The following is a 15,908-nucleotide window of genomic DNA, read 5'->3' on the forward strand; positions in this document are numbered from 1 at the left end:
AACTCCTCTCAAACTTTTAAGTGTTGGTAAAGTTTAAGAGAGAAGGTGGTAGGGGTGTAAAGGTTCTCTAGATGTCGGTGGTCTCGACGGAAGAGGAATCGATAGTGGATCTAGGTCACGATGACCGAACCACTATAAAAATATGGTTTAAATTTACTTTAAGCTTTTCATTTTAATTGCAAACTGTCTTACTTGCTATACTTTTCCGTATGCTTTCAAGTTAAACTTACTTTGTCGAAATGATTTTATCGAATGAGATTTTCAAAACTGATGTTTTTATCTATTGCACTAATTTACCCTCCCTCTTAGTGCCAACTCGATCCTAACAGCTGGTATTAGAGCCACATTTTTTCTTGTTTAGTTTAACAACCAAGAGAAATAACTCTTTTCGGCTTTCAAGAGGGTCACTCTATCATTCATCCTCCCATGTTCAATGGGACAGACTATACATATTAGAAAATTCAAAAGAAAGTTTTCTTAATTTTTTTATATTTTAATATATGAAATATCATTGAAAATGATTTTTAAAAGTCTTCTAATCAAATGAATGAATGAAATGATTTAGAGAATAAAACTTTTTCCTTGAATGCTAGAGCTATAAATGCTCTATTTTGTGTCTTAGACAAAAATAAATTTAATCATATTTCTATTTGTGAAACTGCATTCGATATTTGACACACTCTTGAAACTACACACGAATGTAATAGTAGAGTAAAAAATTCTAAGATAAATCTTTTGATACATAATTTTGAATTATTTCGTATGAAACCAAGCGAAACCATTCGAGACATATACACCCGTTTTATGGATGTCGTTAATGGTTTAAAAGTATTTGGTAAAAGTTTTTCGAATCTTGAACTTATTAATAAAGTTTTACGATCTTTTTCTAAAAATTGGGATTCAAAAGTAACGATAATACAAGAATCAAATTACTTAAACCATTTTCTGATTAAAGAACTTATATGGTCTTTGATGACTTACGAAATGATTTGTATTAAACATGAGAACTACCTTCCAAAGAATAGGAAAGATTTAGCATTTTGAACAAGAGAATACCACTTGAGTGATGACTCAAGTGATGATGATGACCACCTTGAACTCCTTGTAATAAAGCTTAAAAAAAATTTTAAATAAGAATCAAAGACAAAAAATGAACCTAAAAAGAAGAAGTAAATACTCAATGTGGCTTGGGACGAATCAAGTTCATCTGAAGATGAAGGACAAACCAACAAAGACAAGGTGACAAATTATGCCTTAACAACTTTCGACGATAAGGTAACCAAAACACTTTTGCTTTATTTTGAAATTACTTGATGTATTTCATAAGTTGTTCTTAAATTAGTTTAGAAAAATTATATGTAAATTGTTAAAAAAATTAGAATCATGCTTATCCTTCTAGTACTTTTGAAAATGATCATGAAAATTGTATGTTTTATAATAAAGGAACAAAATATTAAACTTAAATCTAATGCTTAAGATAAATCCTATGTATATTTTTAAGAAAAAATAATGTGGGTCTTGATGATTTAACGATGCATAGTGATTTGAAATCATGCTTAATAAGTTTATATTTTAAAATTATGCATGATGATTTTTGTAATCTTTGTCGTAATGAAAGTTCTTTTTCGGTGTTAAACATTGATACATATTTTTATTTGATATAAAAAACTTGGGCATGCTTGTATGAATTAATCATATAAATTGAAACAACTAAAAAGGGAATGCATTTTGAAAAGTTCTCTATCTTTATCTTATCTTTTTTTTTTTCGACAAGAAAATGATAAATCTATGTAAGTCATTTAGAATCTTTTGAAAGTATTTTTGATGATTTGACAATTTGAATGAGTTCAATCTATATAATGATCGATCTTGAATTCTTGGAATCAAAATTTGATAGTTTCTTTATATGAATCAAGATTCCTCATTTTTTATTCTCGAATGATTTCTTTATTTTATTAAAAAAAATATTTATCAAAATGGATCATATCTTTTGGTATTCATATGATCTTATCTTTCATGATATGATTTTTACTGTGCAAGTATATCTCATCACTAAACTTTTCTTGTTATCCTTTATGTGATGATTTAAAAATTAATGTACAGGAAAATGAATTGTACTATTGTATTGTTAGTCCACTCTTTTTGCCAATGATAAAGGGGGAGAAATACTTGCTAGCTTGCTCATTAAAAAAAGAAGCAATAAGTGTTATCTTGCAAATCTCAAGAGAAACAATATTTGCTAAGTTATACATTTCAAGAAAACATACTATCTTATACATTACAAAAATTGCTATCTCAAGATGCAAAATTTGGAAACTTGTAAATTGCAAAAGGAAGAAAAACTTTCTAGATTGCATGCTTCAAGAAAATGCAAAAACAAGCTATCTTCTTCTTCTCAAAAGAGAATAAAGAAACTCACTAGCTTGAATATTTTAAAGTAATAAAAAATTTACTAAATAGCTAAGCTTTAATATCTTTAAAATTTGATAGTTGCACTTCTCTTTTTTGTTGATGACAAAAGGCGAGAATGTATGATGATATGAGAATCATACATGATAGGATGTAATATATTTTGATATTTTGATACCATAATGATTTAAAATATTTATGATGATGCATATAAAACTTACGATAATGATATATGCAATGCAATAATATGTATATAATGTGTTACAAATATTCATGATTAAATTTGCTTTGACTTGAATTCAATTTGAATTCAAAGTTCTATCAATATGACATATTGATAGAAGGAGTTAAGGTTAACTCCGTCATCAATTGGTTGTTATAATAAAAAAGAAGGAGATTGTTGAATCAAGGATTTTGATGATGAAATCAATTGATGTGTTTGTTATTTAATATGCATTTAAGTGATGCAGGACTAGCTTTAATCAGAAAAGATGAATTGATTAAAGCAAAAGGAATCAGATGTTGAGTCAGAGCAAACATGTCAGAAGATTAGACGTCGAGCCGGAGGATCGGTTGATGTGTCGGTAGAAGGTTTCGGTCTGTGAGTTTAGGCATCGGGTTAAGAAGATCGGACATTGCGCCAAGGAGATCGGATGTTGCAAGAAGACAACAAGCTGATTGGGCAATACATCGAAGGAGAGGACGATGCGCCGAAGGATCGGACGAAGCGTTAGAATAACCAATGACATGTCAGATAACAAAGGATTTGCTTGTAATTGATTATGTCTAGATCGAGTTAGTTTAGAGTCTAATTGAGTCAGTTTAGAATGTAATTTGGTTAACTCAATTAGGGGCCAATTGAGCCCAAGTTTGGATTGTGTTGGGTCAAGTGAAAAGCCTAAACAATGACCAAACATGTGGAACCATCAATAGCACAGTCTCCGAGACAGTGTCAAGCGGTGGTACCACCCAGTGGCAGGGTGTCAAGCGGTGGTATCGCCCAAACATAGTCTCCCAAGCGGTGGTATCGCTAGTACCCTGAAAATTGGGGATGAGACACTTTGAGGCTCTAAGTTTGAATCCACTTGAGGCCTATAAATACCCCTCTCATCCTGGTTAAAAAATACAAGAATTGAAAAAAGAAAGAAAACGCTACTATAATCTTATGAGAACTCTTTTCAAACTCTAAGTATTAGTAAAGTTTTAGAGAAGAGATAGTAAGGGTGTAAATGTTCTCTCCTGAGCCTATTAAAAGAAGAATAGAGTTGCAAGAAGGTAGTTGGTATTCGCCTATTGAAGAAAGATCATTAGTGGATGTCGATGGCCTCGACGGAAAAAGAATCGAGAGTGGATGTAGGACGATCGAACCACTATAAAAATATGGTTTGTATTTACTTTAAGCTTTTCATTTTAATTGCAAACTGCCTTGAGATTTTCAAAACTAATATTTTTATCCGCTGCACTAATTTACCCCCCTCTCTTAGTACCGACTCAATCCTAACATATATATATATACATATATATATATACATATATATATATATATATACATACATATATATATATGTATATATATATGTATATATATATATATATATATATATATATATATATATATATGTATATATATATATATATATATATATGTATATATGTATATATGTATATATATACATATATATGTATATATATACATATATATGTATATATATATATATATGTATATATATATATGACAATAAATCGAATATTGATAATTTCATTTAAACCCAAATTTGATTAATTATCTAAAGTTTCAAATCTGAATCTCAGTGTACTAATTTTTGTTGGTAGAAATACTCTATTTCAAGATAGGTGGATGAAATATGTTATATTTTACATTATAAAAATTATTTGGTTAAGATATACTGAGATTTTAATTAAATTATTATTGATCATTAAAAAAAATAATTATAATGTAATTTCTTAGGAGATAGGAGATGATTTAAAAAGCGACTCGTAATTATTTTTTTATATTTTCTATTTTCATCTACATATAAGTATATATGATCGTTTAAAAATTATATGATAAGTAGATATCTTACAATGGTCTTGAAAATAATACGTTAGTTTGTGAGTTTCAAGTTATTCTATTGATTATCATATTCAAAAAAATAAATATATTTTATATTATATTTATTATACTTGATTTCAATCATGACATTAAGCTTTCCGAGAAATGATTTAGGATATTATTTTAAACTCGATTAAAGGAAAGATGTAAATAAAGCATAATGGTATTGTATAGCCTATACAAAAGTCATCTGACTCATCTCCCACGTAAAAGAAAATTGAAAATGACATACTGCCTGTCTCCACCGTCGTCATTTCATCGTCATTACCAACCCTTCCCGATAACAACCATTTACCCACGCTTCTCATGCGCGGCACTCTCCTCTTCGCTTCAAGATTCGCTCACTATCATCATCCCGACGGCCGCGATGCACCCTCCAAGCAGTCAATCGTATGCTATTTGCCGGTCCACGTTCAGCATATAACCTTCCTTAAGAATACCATCCCTTCCTTCCCACTTCATGACACGAACGCCAAAGAGGGAGTAAAAATAACACTTCCCCGTCCCAAGCGCATCTCTTCTCTTGTCAGCCGATGGAGGAGACGCCGCCATCTTCCAACATCCTCGCCAGATCCCCGGCGGAGCCCCGTGCCACACGCCACCGTGTCCGGACCCGGACCAGGACCAGGACCAGGACCAGTTCCCTCTCCGGCTCCGCTTCCTCCCTGTCCTCCTCTTCCGCCGCCACCTCCCCCTCCGCATCCCCCTCCCCCCGCTCCTCCTCCGTCCCATTCTCCTGGGAGCAGCGCCCGGGCATCCCCAAAGCGCCCCCACTCCCCCCCGCCGCCGCCGACACCGACGCCCACCTTCTCCTCCCACTCCCTCCCCCGGCCCGGTCCCAGTCCGACCTCTCCACCCCGCGCAAGAAGCGCCCCTCGCCGCGGGCCCCCGCCTCCCCCGACCCGTTCGCGGCCGCCCTCGCCCTGTGCGCCAAGGGCCTTCCCGACGTCGGCGACGAGATGGAGGAGCTCTGGGGGGCCACCGACGCCCCGCGGAGGGTGGCGTCCATGACCGACCGCTTCCGGCTCTTCGACTTGTACGGCTCCTGCAAGGCCACGTGCTCCGTCGTGGAGGCGACGGTGCGTCTCCCCCGGGCTCGCTCCTTCGGTTCGCTCGCCCGCCGGCCCGGTTCAACCACCATCGCCGGTTCGAGATTGGCATACAAACACGTCCCAAATTAGACGCCGAATAATACTGTTATTTGTCGTGTGTATTAATTTAGTTGCCCTGCTTGTCGTCTATCCAAACTGTCAAATCGGAATGGCTTTATATGCACTAATATTGACCATTAATAAGCAGCATCTAATTATTTATTAGTAGGACCGTGTTAGAGTGAGTGCACGAGATCTACCGCTGCCTTCGCAATGGCATGGTTGACTTACGGTAACTCCTTTTAGCTGTTCCGAGACACACCACTGTGGCGAGCTCCACATCCTCCTTCCTTTCGTCCCTCGGAACTCGTGTCATGCTTACAGAGTGGAGTGGGGGAACGACCTTGTTGACTCGACTGTGGGCGTTGACCTTTCGCTAGACGCTTGCGCCCGTGTGAATCTTTCACGAGTCCGGTCGCGCCCTTCCCAGTGTCGGATCGAATCTTTGTGGCCATCTGGTTTCCGTCGGTGGCGGGTTCCGGCGAGGATCCGATCCGATTCGTCGAGTGTCCATCTCGACCTTTCGCCATCGCCGGATGCAGCGTGAACAGTGACGACGACGGCAACGAGACGGGACTGTCAATCGCTGATGAGAACAGTGTTGACTTTTTATCGAGATCAGCCCTCGATCGATGTAGATTTCGCTGTCGGTTGCTTGAGGAAGACGATATGATACCGAATCCCATGTTAAAGGATTCATCGTGTTGCAATTATTAGTTTGGCCCACTCACCGTCGCTGCATGCAGCCGATCTGTAGCTCCCAAGGCTTATATTATATGCTTGCTTCTCTTAGTCGTTCTCGTTTCGTGGGTTGACCATTTCGTTCCACCAATACTTGGATCTCTTGCGCTCTTTGACGATGTGGATTTACATTCCTGTCAGTGACGAGTTGTATTTTTGTGAGTAGAGTACTCGTAAATTTCATTCTGTACGTTGTTGAATCCATATGGACCATTATCTATCACCTCACAACTGGAGAAAGCATCAGAGGGAGAGAGAGAGAGAGAAAGAGAGGAAACACTTGTGTGCTGGCGATAAGATCTCATGAGGTGGAAGGCAGCACCCTGAGTTGGTACATCTATGGATGCATCATATTATATTATGAGATGAGATGAACTCCGATGTGCATCGATACATAGTTTAGGTCTATCTCAAACCAGCTTAGGAGATGCTGTCTTCACCAGTAGAAACCCTCCGTGGCATGATCCATGGCCAAGTGCAGAAGAAGAAGATGCACTCATTTCTCTTCTCGTTCACCATCCTTTCGTCTGCCTTCCTCTTACTTCTCCCTCCCTATTTATTATATGTAGAAAACATTGTCCAATTCCTGATGCAAATGCAATGTCATAAAATAGTTTCGGTGACTTTTGATTTTTTTTTGGTGTAAATGATAAACAACAAAGATAAGATTTGAGCTTAGATTCGGAACGAATTTATTAAGATGGATGTTTTCGCTGTTAAGATGAGAAAAAGATCTATTAAGATTTAACGAAGGGAAGGAAACCATTTTCACAGATTTATCTTCCTCATACTTGTATTGACTTCCCTCCATAGATTGGGCTCAAGAAAGAACGATGTGGGCTAAAGCAATCTCTCCACATATTTGTGGTCGAGTCGCGTGGGAGTCTACCCTCGATCCAAAACCTTGACTTTTAAGGCCCGTTGCAATCTTATTCATTAATATTTTGATTTTAGTTATAATTATAATTCCAATTCTATTTGGAATTCAAATGGTAGAATTAATATGACCCACAATCTTTAATTTTTCATTTCATATTTAATGATAATTTCATAAATGTCTTAAATCTTATTGTTAATGAAAATACTAACAAAATGATTAAGGATGTGAAATTAACTATATATATATATATATATATATAACTATAAATTTTAGTCTCTGATCCTCTCTCTACATGTATGTAAAGTGGGTAATGGAGATAAATCTGAATTTTCTATTAGAAAGTTTAGTTAATTTTCAATTAAGGTTTATTTTGTGAACATGATTAATTGTAGTGTTATTCAAATAGGTTTGAATCAAACCATTAAGGATCGAATCGATTTTTTAATTTAGTTTAATTAAAATAAAATAATTAATTAAGTAAATAGAAACTAATTTTAATTTATTTAATTGAATTGATTTAAAATTAGTTAGTCTAATTCAGATAACAATTTAATTGATTTATAATTTTAATTAAGTTTTTAAAAATAATTCTTGAATTGAATTTGTTCAATTCAATTGAACTGAAAATTAGACGACACAATAAGATTTATGAAATTAAGCTCATATCATTTATAAAATTAGAAGTTTAGATTGGTTTGATCGATTTAAATCGATTAAAAGTATACTCTTGAATTCAAACTATTTATAGTCTTCAAAATCGAACCATTATTGAGTCCATTTAGATCGAGCCTATTTTGAATCGATTCGATCCGATTTAGGTTGGTTCATTTTGGACCCTATAATTAACTCTCAAGATAATAGTATTATATATTTTTATTAATAAAAATGATTTATTAGTTGGTTTCTCAAACCATTGAAGACCCAAAGTGGTTTCATTTTTAATCCTCCATATAATGCGTTAACAACGAAGAGTTTAGTGAGAGAAATGTCAAAGAGGCGAGCATCTCTCAATCCCTTCTCTCATCTCACTAAGAATTCATTCCAAGCTCTGATCAAGAATGTATCCAACCCCAAGGAGTCATCCTACGGAACAATAGTTAACTGTAGGAATCATTCCCTCTCACATGGCCCTGCCAAGGTTTTGTACGACCCATTGCGTATCCGTGTGATGCTGCAACACCAAAGAATATTCTGCACTGATCAACTTGTTTTCCTCCTCCACAATTCCCAACACACTTGAATGCGGCCAGACTGACACAAGGACATGAAAGAGCCTCTCGAAAGCCTTCTCTTGGCTCAATGACGACCCTATCCTCTCCATCTTCTTCCACTGTTGGCCCTGCGCATAGCCTGAGCTCATGCTGGCATGTCACAGAGAAGAGTACGGCAAACCCAGCATGCTTCGATCAGTGTTCACTGTCCTTGTGCAGGAAGCTGCGGGTGTAACATTGCTTGCTCTTCTTTCACTCATTCGGAGAGCTGATCATGGTCAACGAGTACAGTGTGGGGTTGGGGTCGGTGCACCGGACTACGTGAGCTTCTAACTCACCCTGTTGCTGAACTTACTGTTTCCATCTCGTGACAGATCTGTCTTCTGCTGCTATCTGTTAAGTGTGTCTAAGCTGTCATCAATTAATGGATTTGAAGGAGATAGGCCTGTGTCCTTCCTACTCCCCCAGCTGCCGACTCTTTGCTCCTGCCATAGTACGCCGTACGGAGTTGATGATGCCAGAGAATCTTTTCCAGCTCGCCGTGAAACCGAGTGAAGGGAATATTGATGACCGAAGAGAAGGCGATATATACTTCAAGCCATTCACTCATCATCACCATTGGTGGAAGAGCGAAGAAGAAGAAGAAGAAGAAGAAGAGAAGGATGAGCTGGGAGAGAGGTGGCGAGTGCAGCAGCAAGAAGAAGAGGGTGATGGTGCTGATAGACGGCACTGCTCGCGCCGAGCAGGCCATGGTGTGGGCCTTGACCCATGTGGCGAACAAGGGGGACCTCGTCACCCTCCTCCACGTCCTCCCTCCCCACTGCTCCGGCTCTGCTCACCGGGAGGAGGAGACATCCCGCCTCATCGACTCCCTCGGGTCGATCTGCAAGGCCATTCGTCCCCAGGCAATCTCCTCCCCTCCCCTTCATGTTCTTCTTCATCATCTCGCGGTAGCTTTATCTGGTTTCCATACATGCCTGTGTTCAGGTGAGAGTGGAGGTGTTGGTGATCCAAGGACCCAAGCTGGCCACGGTTCTCGGCCAGGTCAAGAAGCTCGACGTCTCTGTTCTGGTGCTAAATCAAAGCAAGCCATCTCCGCTCTGCTGGTAACTCCATGAGCTCTTCGGTCGAGACCATTACCTCTTTGTCTGACTCTGCTCACCCCTCCAACTGCAGCATGATGACGAGCAGCCACGAGGAGTTCGTGGAGCAGTGCATCGACAGGGCCGAGTGCCAGACGATGGCGGTGAGGAAGCAGAGCCATGGCGTCGGTGGGTACCTCGTCAGCACCCGATGGCAGAAGAACTTCTGGCTTCTGGCTTAGTCCAGCAGTGCAGCAACATTGAGTACTTCCTGCTGTGTTGGATCTGATGTCATCGATCCCAGTGATGTGTGTTCCATGTTTAGCTTCGGAGTAGCTTAATCTCTCATCATGGTTGGGTCAAACCGAGTCAACCTCAGTTGGCTCTTCAAGATAAGCTTCGATAGCTGGCCACTATATGCGATGCGATCGATCATTTGCTTTCGGTCGCACCCGCAGTTGACGAACCCTGTTCTTTCGGGCCATGACATGACCACCCTTCTCGGCCTGACCCATTCATCGCTCCACCGACCACTCCCATCCTGGCCCACCACGACTCCGACCTGTCATGTGGCTGGAAAAAGATACCCACACTCTTGTGTCTTTTTCGGACATCGTCAATGGTTTGACCTCCATCGCAGCTGCAGCACCGGGAGGTCAACGACCGAGGTCTATTTAAATCGGATTTATAATATTTATTAATCGAACTTATATTAAAATAGACGGTTCATGTGCTCTGCTTTTGATGCACTAATCGCATTCGTATCGAAAAGGAGAAGCATTAATTACCATACAACAACCTTGGGTGTCGAATCGGCTCATATCCGCCGGACCGTTCCAACCACGGAATCGAGACATCGGGTCAAATCAGCTGCAATCAGGGAGTCGAACCCAAGATTGGACTCTTGCGCACGCAGGCGAACCTCACTACGGCTGGGTCAATGCTCGACTCCGCGCCCGTCCAAAGGAAACAAACAAACCCAACGGAATAAAGGCGCACGCGAAAGGGCATGGCATTGTTTTCGCCCATGCGATTGATGGCTCCGCGTGGGTCCCGTCGTCTCCGGTCCTTTCACCGTCGGTCCCGATCGCGTAATCCGGCCGCGTTTACCCGTGAGGATGAGCCGACGTGACCGCGGTAATAAATCTAGATAAAACGCGTCTGGGTCGGGGGTGCGCTCGATCGACCCCGCCCGGGACTGACGTCAACGTGATGGGGCCCACTACCGCGGCGAATCATAAGCCGCGTGCGCTTCGGCGTTATCCTGCGCCCACTTGCCCCACCGCGACACCGCAAAGCGGCATGGGCATCGGGGTGAGGACAGAGGACGAAACGGTGGGCCCCGAATCGCCCGATCATTGGCCCGCGTCAGGCGGAACCCAGTGGGACCCGCGAAGCTCAGACTGCCGCGTGCCCGGCCGTTGGATAGGTCCGTCGGACGGTGCGTAGCCCACCCCGCGCAGCTGACACTCTCCCACGTGGTGGGTCCGGCCTCCCGAGAAGAGAAGCTCCTCTTCGAATCAGAGAATGACACGTACTAGCATCCCCTCGCACCCGCCGGGGGGGGTCTGCCCTTCGGGCACGCGGCGGCCGACCAGCTTCATCCACGTGTCCCGTGGCAGGTGATCCCATCGGTGGGTGGTCTTTAAGACGCATCATCCCCTCGTCGCGCGCTGCAGCGGCCGATGAAGATCAAGCAGGGGGTTTTACCCCGCGATGAAAGGGTAAATAGTGAGGGGACTATTGCCGAACAGTTGGTGGGGGAGGTTTGAGCGAGGGGATTAAGCCATCGGATCCCGATTGGCGTGGAAAATTCGAAGCTGGAAGGCCTGTTTCCACCATTATAAAAGGTTAATTTCGGCGTCGGGGAGTGCGGCGAAAACCCTTGCTTTGGGGTTGTCTTCCGCTTAACAAGAAAGCGACAGGTGATGGACTTAAGCGTGGTACCCTACACAGGGGGGAGGGAGGAGGAAGCGGAGGGAGCGGGCGGCGGCGGCGCGAGGTACCGGGAGTGCCTCCGCAACCATGCGGCGGCGATGGGGGGACAGGCCTACGACGGGTGCGGCGAGTTCATGCCGGCCGGGGAGGAGGGCAGCCTGGACGCCCTCAAGTGCGCGGCGTGTGGCTGCCACCGCAACTTTCACCGTCGGGAGGGCCTGTCCGTCGCTGGCCCCCGGCCGCCTCTCCTCCTCTACGGACCCGGCGCCTCCGCCGCCGCCGCGTGGGATCACAGCAAATTAGGTCAGCAACCGCCGCCGCCGCAGTTCCCGGCCTTCCTCCCGGCCCCGATGCCGCTTCCGTACCACGCGATGCAGCCCCCGCCGCTGGCCGCGGCGCTGCCTCTGCCGCCGTGCCAGGAGGCGGGGCCGGATCGGGCTTGCCGGGTGGGGTCGGAGACGCCGCCGCGGCGCGAGGAGGCGGCCGCCGAGGCGTCCGGGTCCCGCAAGCGGTTCCGCACCAGGTTCACTGCGGAGCAGAAGGAGAAGATGCAGGCCTTCGCGGAGAAGCTGGGGTGGCGTGTCCAGAAGCAAGACGACGTCGCGCTCGACGAGTTCTGCCTCCAGATCGGCGTCAAGCGGCACGTCCTCAAGGTCTGGATGCACAACAACAAGAGCCACCTCTCCTCCTCCTCATCCTCCTCCTCCGCCTCCCACTCCGCCACCGCCGACCCCGCCACCCGCGACGCCGCCTCCGCCTCCGCCTCCGCCCCTCCCATCCACGCCTAATCAGATCCTTTCATATGATGTACGTCTCTAGCGATAATAGCAGAAGATTAGCGAGCTATGTCTCTACGGTACGATGGCTTTAAGATTAGTACTATAAGCCCCTAATTCTCCTCTCCTTTACTTACGAGCGTGATGTGCACTTGCTTGGGTTACTTTAGTGGGTATGGGAATGTGCGCGAGGAGATTGGGAGATGGCGACCTGTGCATGGTGGGAAAAGAAAGCCCTTTTTATTTGTCTGCTTGCTAATGATGTGGGGAGGGGGGGGGGGGGGGGGGGCTGCGTGTGTGTTTTGGCTGCTGCCACTTGTTTATATATGTGCCCCCCCGCCCGGACCGGTCCACCCGCTGCTGCTGGATCGTCTGGCATTCCCTACTGATGCAGCCGAAACATCAAGAAGCAGGCACCGCTCGACGATTCTGCGGCGAGAAGAGCGCGCCGATGCCTGGACATTTCCGACGAACAGATCGTGGAAGCTAACCGTGGCATTTGCGGGTCGGTGAGTCGGTGCTGATGTCTGGACATTTCGTCGAACAGATCGTGGAAGCAAGCGTGGCAGTTGTGGTTTGGTGATTCTGTGGCAAGAGGAGCGTGCTGATGTCTGGACATTTCGTCGAACGGATGGTGGAAGCTCAAGAAGCCAACAGTGGGATTTCTGTCGTCAACCGTCAGCCCATGTGAGCATCATCATTTCGGGAGGCCATCATGACATGCTATAATGATGATCACATACTGCCACGCTACCTCGATTCGACGCTAGATTTCATGGACAGAATTGGCTCTCGGCATCGCTGTAGAGACTGTCGTAATGGTACGAGCGAAGCCAGTTGGAAATAATGGTAGGAGAGTTGAAATATCAGATTAAAAATTTATAATTAAATAAGAGATTAATATAAGGGTTTTAATCTCTTATTAAAATATTTATTTATTTTAATATTGAGTAAAAATATTCACGCAAGGTGATGGGGTGAAAGGGCGGTAGGGGTTCTTTTCATTAGCTATGCAGCATATTTCTGAGAGTTTCTTAAGCATACATGCATGTGTTGCCAAAAGGTGGTACTCGTGAGGATTATTTCTTCTTATCAAGATGGAATATACCCCCAGCTTTGGACATCATTCTCTCAATGCCCTTCGACAACAGTCACCAAGTGCCTTGCAAAGCTTAAAGAAAGAAAGAGGATGAGTCTTGAGTGAGAAGACTGTTAGATCGACTAATAAAAAAAATCTTCATTTGTTAGGAACTAAGGTTCCTTGCGAATCTGATATGTATGACCTGTAGGCTTGCAATGAATTATCCGCTTTGGACGCTTTGAACATACTCTCATAGTTTGATCTTTTCGGAACATATAAACTCTAAAAGACATCTTTAAGAGTAAGGGAGACCTAGTAAACTTATGAGTTCTTATTTCCCATACTCCTCAATCAATACGAGACTAAATGATTATATATATATATATATATATATATATATATATATATATATATATATATATATATATATATATATATATATATATAAAAGATGGATGGATAGTATGATAAAGATTTCCATGGGATAGTCAAACTATTAAGGAAGATTTTTTTTTTATGTGTTTGTTTGTTTAGGTTTAACGTGTGAAAAGAATATAACCAAATGAAGAACGAGCATTATATAATTTTTAAATTAAGCACAGAGTGAAAAATGGATTTTGATTTGGTGGTCATGAGAATATTGTTTGTTTGTGATGATAATTAACCATTAATGTGTCTAGATTACAAAAGGACTATGATATGAAATATTAATTGATGATATGACCACAAATAAAGAAAGATTTTGACGATGCAAAACCGATTTAGTTTATTTTTTTTATTTGAATACATATAATTTTAAAAGAAAAATATAAATTAATAAGGAAATGGAAGTACATGAAAAGAGTAAGGAGGAGGGGAATTTGTCCTCCAAAAACAGGAGACTAAGTGGATTTTCCATAAAAATAAATAAATAAATAACAAGTGGGCATTTACATTTAGATATATAGGAATATAAGAGATACTGGTCGTTTAAGCATCCTAAATCGATGCTGAATGTCGAGGATAATGGACTTTAGTTGCCATGGAATCTTTTTCTTCTTGAAGATTGATGTACTTGATGATGTTGAGAGCATCCAAATAAATAATAATCAGATGGTGCAGTGAAGTGAAAGAGATTTGGCAAAATGTAGAGACATGATGTCAGTGTACGGAGATTTGAAGACGAATCCAGTTGCTGCGGTGCCATATCTAAGATCGAAACAAGCATCACATTCTAAAATAGTAATAATGTGTATGGTAGAGAGTTGATGAGGTAGGAGAAGACACCAAATGTTCCTCAGACCGATGAGGTAATTTATATCGTGTAAGGAAGACGGATTTTGAGAATAGAGATAGAGAGAGCCTTCCATTTGTGGTTGCGAAATCTAGCGAACCATCATAGTGTATTTATTAGCTATGAGGCTCAGAATGCAACATGTTTTAGGAGGGTTGGCACCATCCTCTCAAGCTATATGGAGGTAAAGTGACTCAAGTGAGATGGAAAGAAAATGGAAATAATAAAAATCAATCACATCTAAGATCACAAATATGACGATGTTTAGTTTGACTATACATGATGAAAGAGATATAGTCGAAAGTCGAGAGAAAATATTCTTTTTCAGCAAAAGCGAGTGGAATAGATTAAAAATGAATCAATAAATAATAATATTATTTTATAATCCTATTAATTAACTAACACTTTAAATCAATAAATTAGGAAATCTGTCCATTTTTTTAATTCTTTATTATATAAAAAAAATTTCCCTACCTCACGTAGCATGACGACGAATATTTCTTAAGCGCTTGGATGGAGTCACCGATGGAAAGACAGTAAGCTTAGCGAAGAAATACCAGCCCTGGGAACGGTTAATAACGCTCAACTTGGTATCAGATTCCATCTACCAATTGGAGAGAGACTTCTTACCTTAGATTACTTGGAGCCGAAGCTTGTAACAGGGAGATACCAGAGGCAGATTTCTCAGTTGTCGTCCTCTTCACATGAATGCCAACCAGATTGATCCTGCGCAGGCTCACAAAATACCAAGTCTCAGAGATATGCTAAAGTAATGTGCCATGGATGATCAAACACTGCTGCTTCTAAGACACCCATGTGAGTCTAAAGTCATAGCCTAGACCTAAATGGTGTGCCTACGCATCATATAAAGTGCTATCATGGAAGTGAGATTGACACCAACTCCTCAAGTACACCTTTTCAGCTACAGTAATTAAATTAAATTATGTATTAGTGTTCGACCAAGTTGTGCATAAAGACAACACTCATGCTTGCATTGTCCACATGCAGGAACATGAACATGAACATTCAATGCGCTTGTCGAATGACCATGGAAGAAAGACCTCACCTTCCGCTACAGGAGGAGGCAAACAATGACGGCAACCACGTCAAAGTACACCGCATTCCTGCAGCAAAGAAAAAGTTGATGCGTTAGAAACTATATCAGCACATGATAATTCAAAGAAAACGATAGCATAAGAAAGGATTGCAAATATTTTCCTGCGTCCAGTAGTAACAGTCACACTACGCCTGAT

General features: G+C 41.8%; 3 protein-coding genes and 1 long non-coding RNA gene across 4 annotated transcripts; 3 read left to right on the plus strand and 1 right to left on the minus strand.

Moving 5' to 3' along the window:
• The first annotated feature begins 4,991 nt into the window (after positions 1-4,991).
• On the plus strand, positions 4,992-5,770 carry LOC135637553 (uncharacterized). Its single transcript, XM_065150132.1, has one exon. The coding sequence runs from the start codon at positions 5,056-5,058 to the stop codon at positions 5,701-5,703; it is 648 nt and encodes a 215-aa protein (XP_065006204.1). The 5' UTR covers positions 4,992-5,055; the 3' UTR covers positions 5,704-5,770.
• A 3,188-nt stretch (positions 5,771-8,958) lies between these two features.
• On the plus strand, positions 8,959-9,960 carry LOC103979400 (uncharacterized). The gene is made up of 3 exons (XM_009395535.3): positions 8,959-9,410; positions 9,493-9,611; positions 9,682-9,960. The coding sequence occupies exons 1-3, from the start codon at positions 9,072-9,074 to the stop codon at positions 9,827-9,829; spliced, it is 606 nt and encodes a 201-aa protein (XP_009393810.3). The 5' UTR covers positions 8,959-9,071; the 3' UTR covers positions 9,830-9,960.
• Positions 9,961-11,364: 1,404 nt separating this feature from the next.
• LOC135627093 (zinc-finger homeodomain protein 8-like) lies at positions 11,365-12,433 on the plus strand. The gene has a single exon (XM_065133054.1). It carries the CDS (start codon positions 11,516-11,518, stop codon positions 12,311-12,313), a length of 798 nt encoding a protein of 265 aa, XP_064989126.1. The 5' UTR covers positions 11,365-11,515; the 3' UTR covers positions 12,314-12,433.
• A 2,565-nt stretch (positions 12,434-14,998) lies between these two features.
• LOC135627121 (uncharacterized) lies at positions 14,999-15,860 on the minus strand. The gene is made up of 3 exons (XR_010492537.1): positions 15,722-15,860; positions 15,286-15,381; positions 14,999-15,217 (listed from the first exon to the last, which is right to left on the minus strand). It is a non-coding gene; the product is annotated as an uncharacterized LOC135627121 (long non-coding RNA).
• Between the last annotated feature and the right edge of the window lie 48 nt (positions 15,861-15,908).

This window comes from Musa acuminata, chromosome BXJ1-3, assembly GCF_036884655.1.
Source record: "Musa acuminata AAA Group cultivar baxijiao chromosome BXJ1-3, Cavendish_Baxijiao_AAA, whole genome shotgun sequence".
Taxonomy (NCBI): Eukaryota; Viridiplantae; Streptophyta; class Magnoliopsida; order Zingiberales; family Musaceae; genus Musa; species Musa acuminata.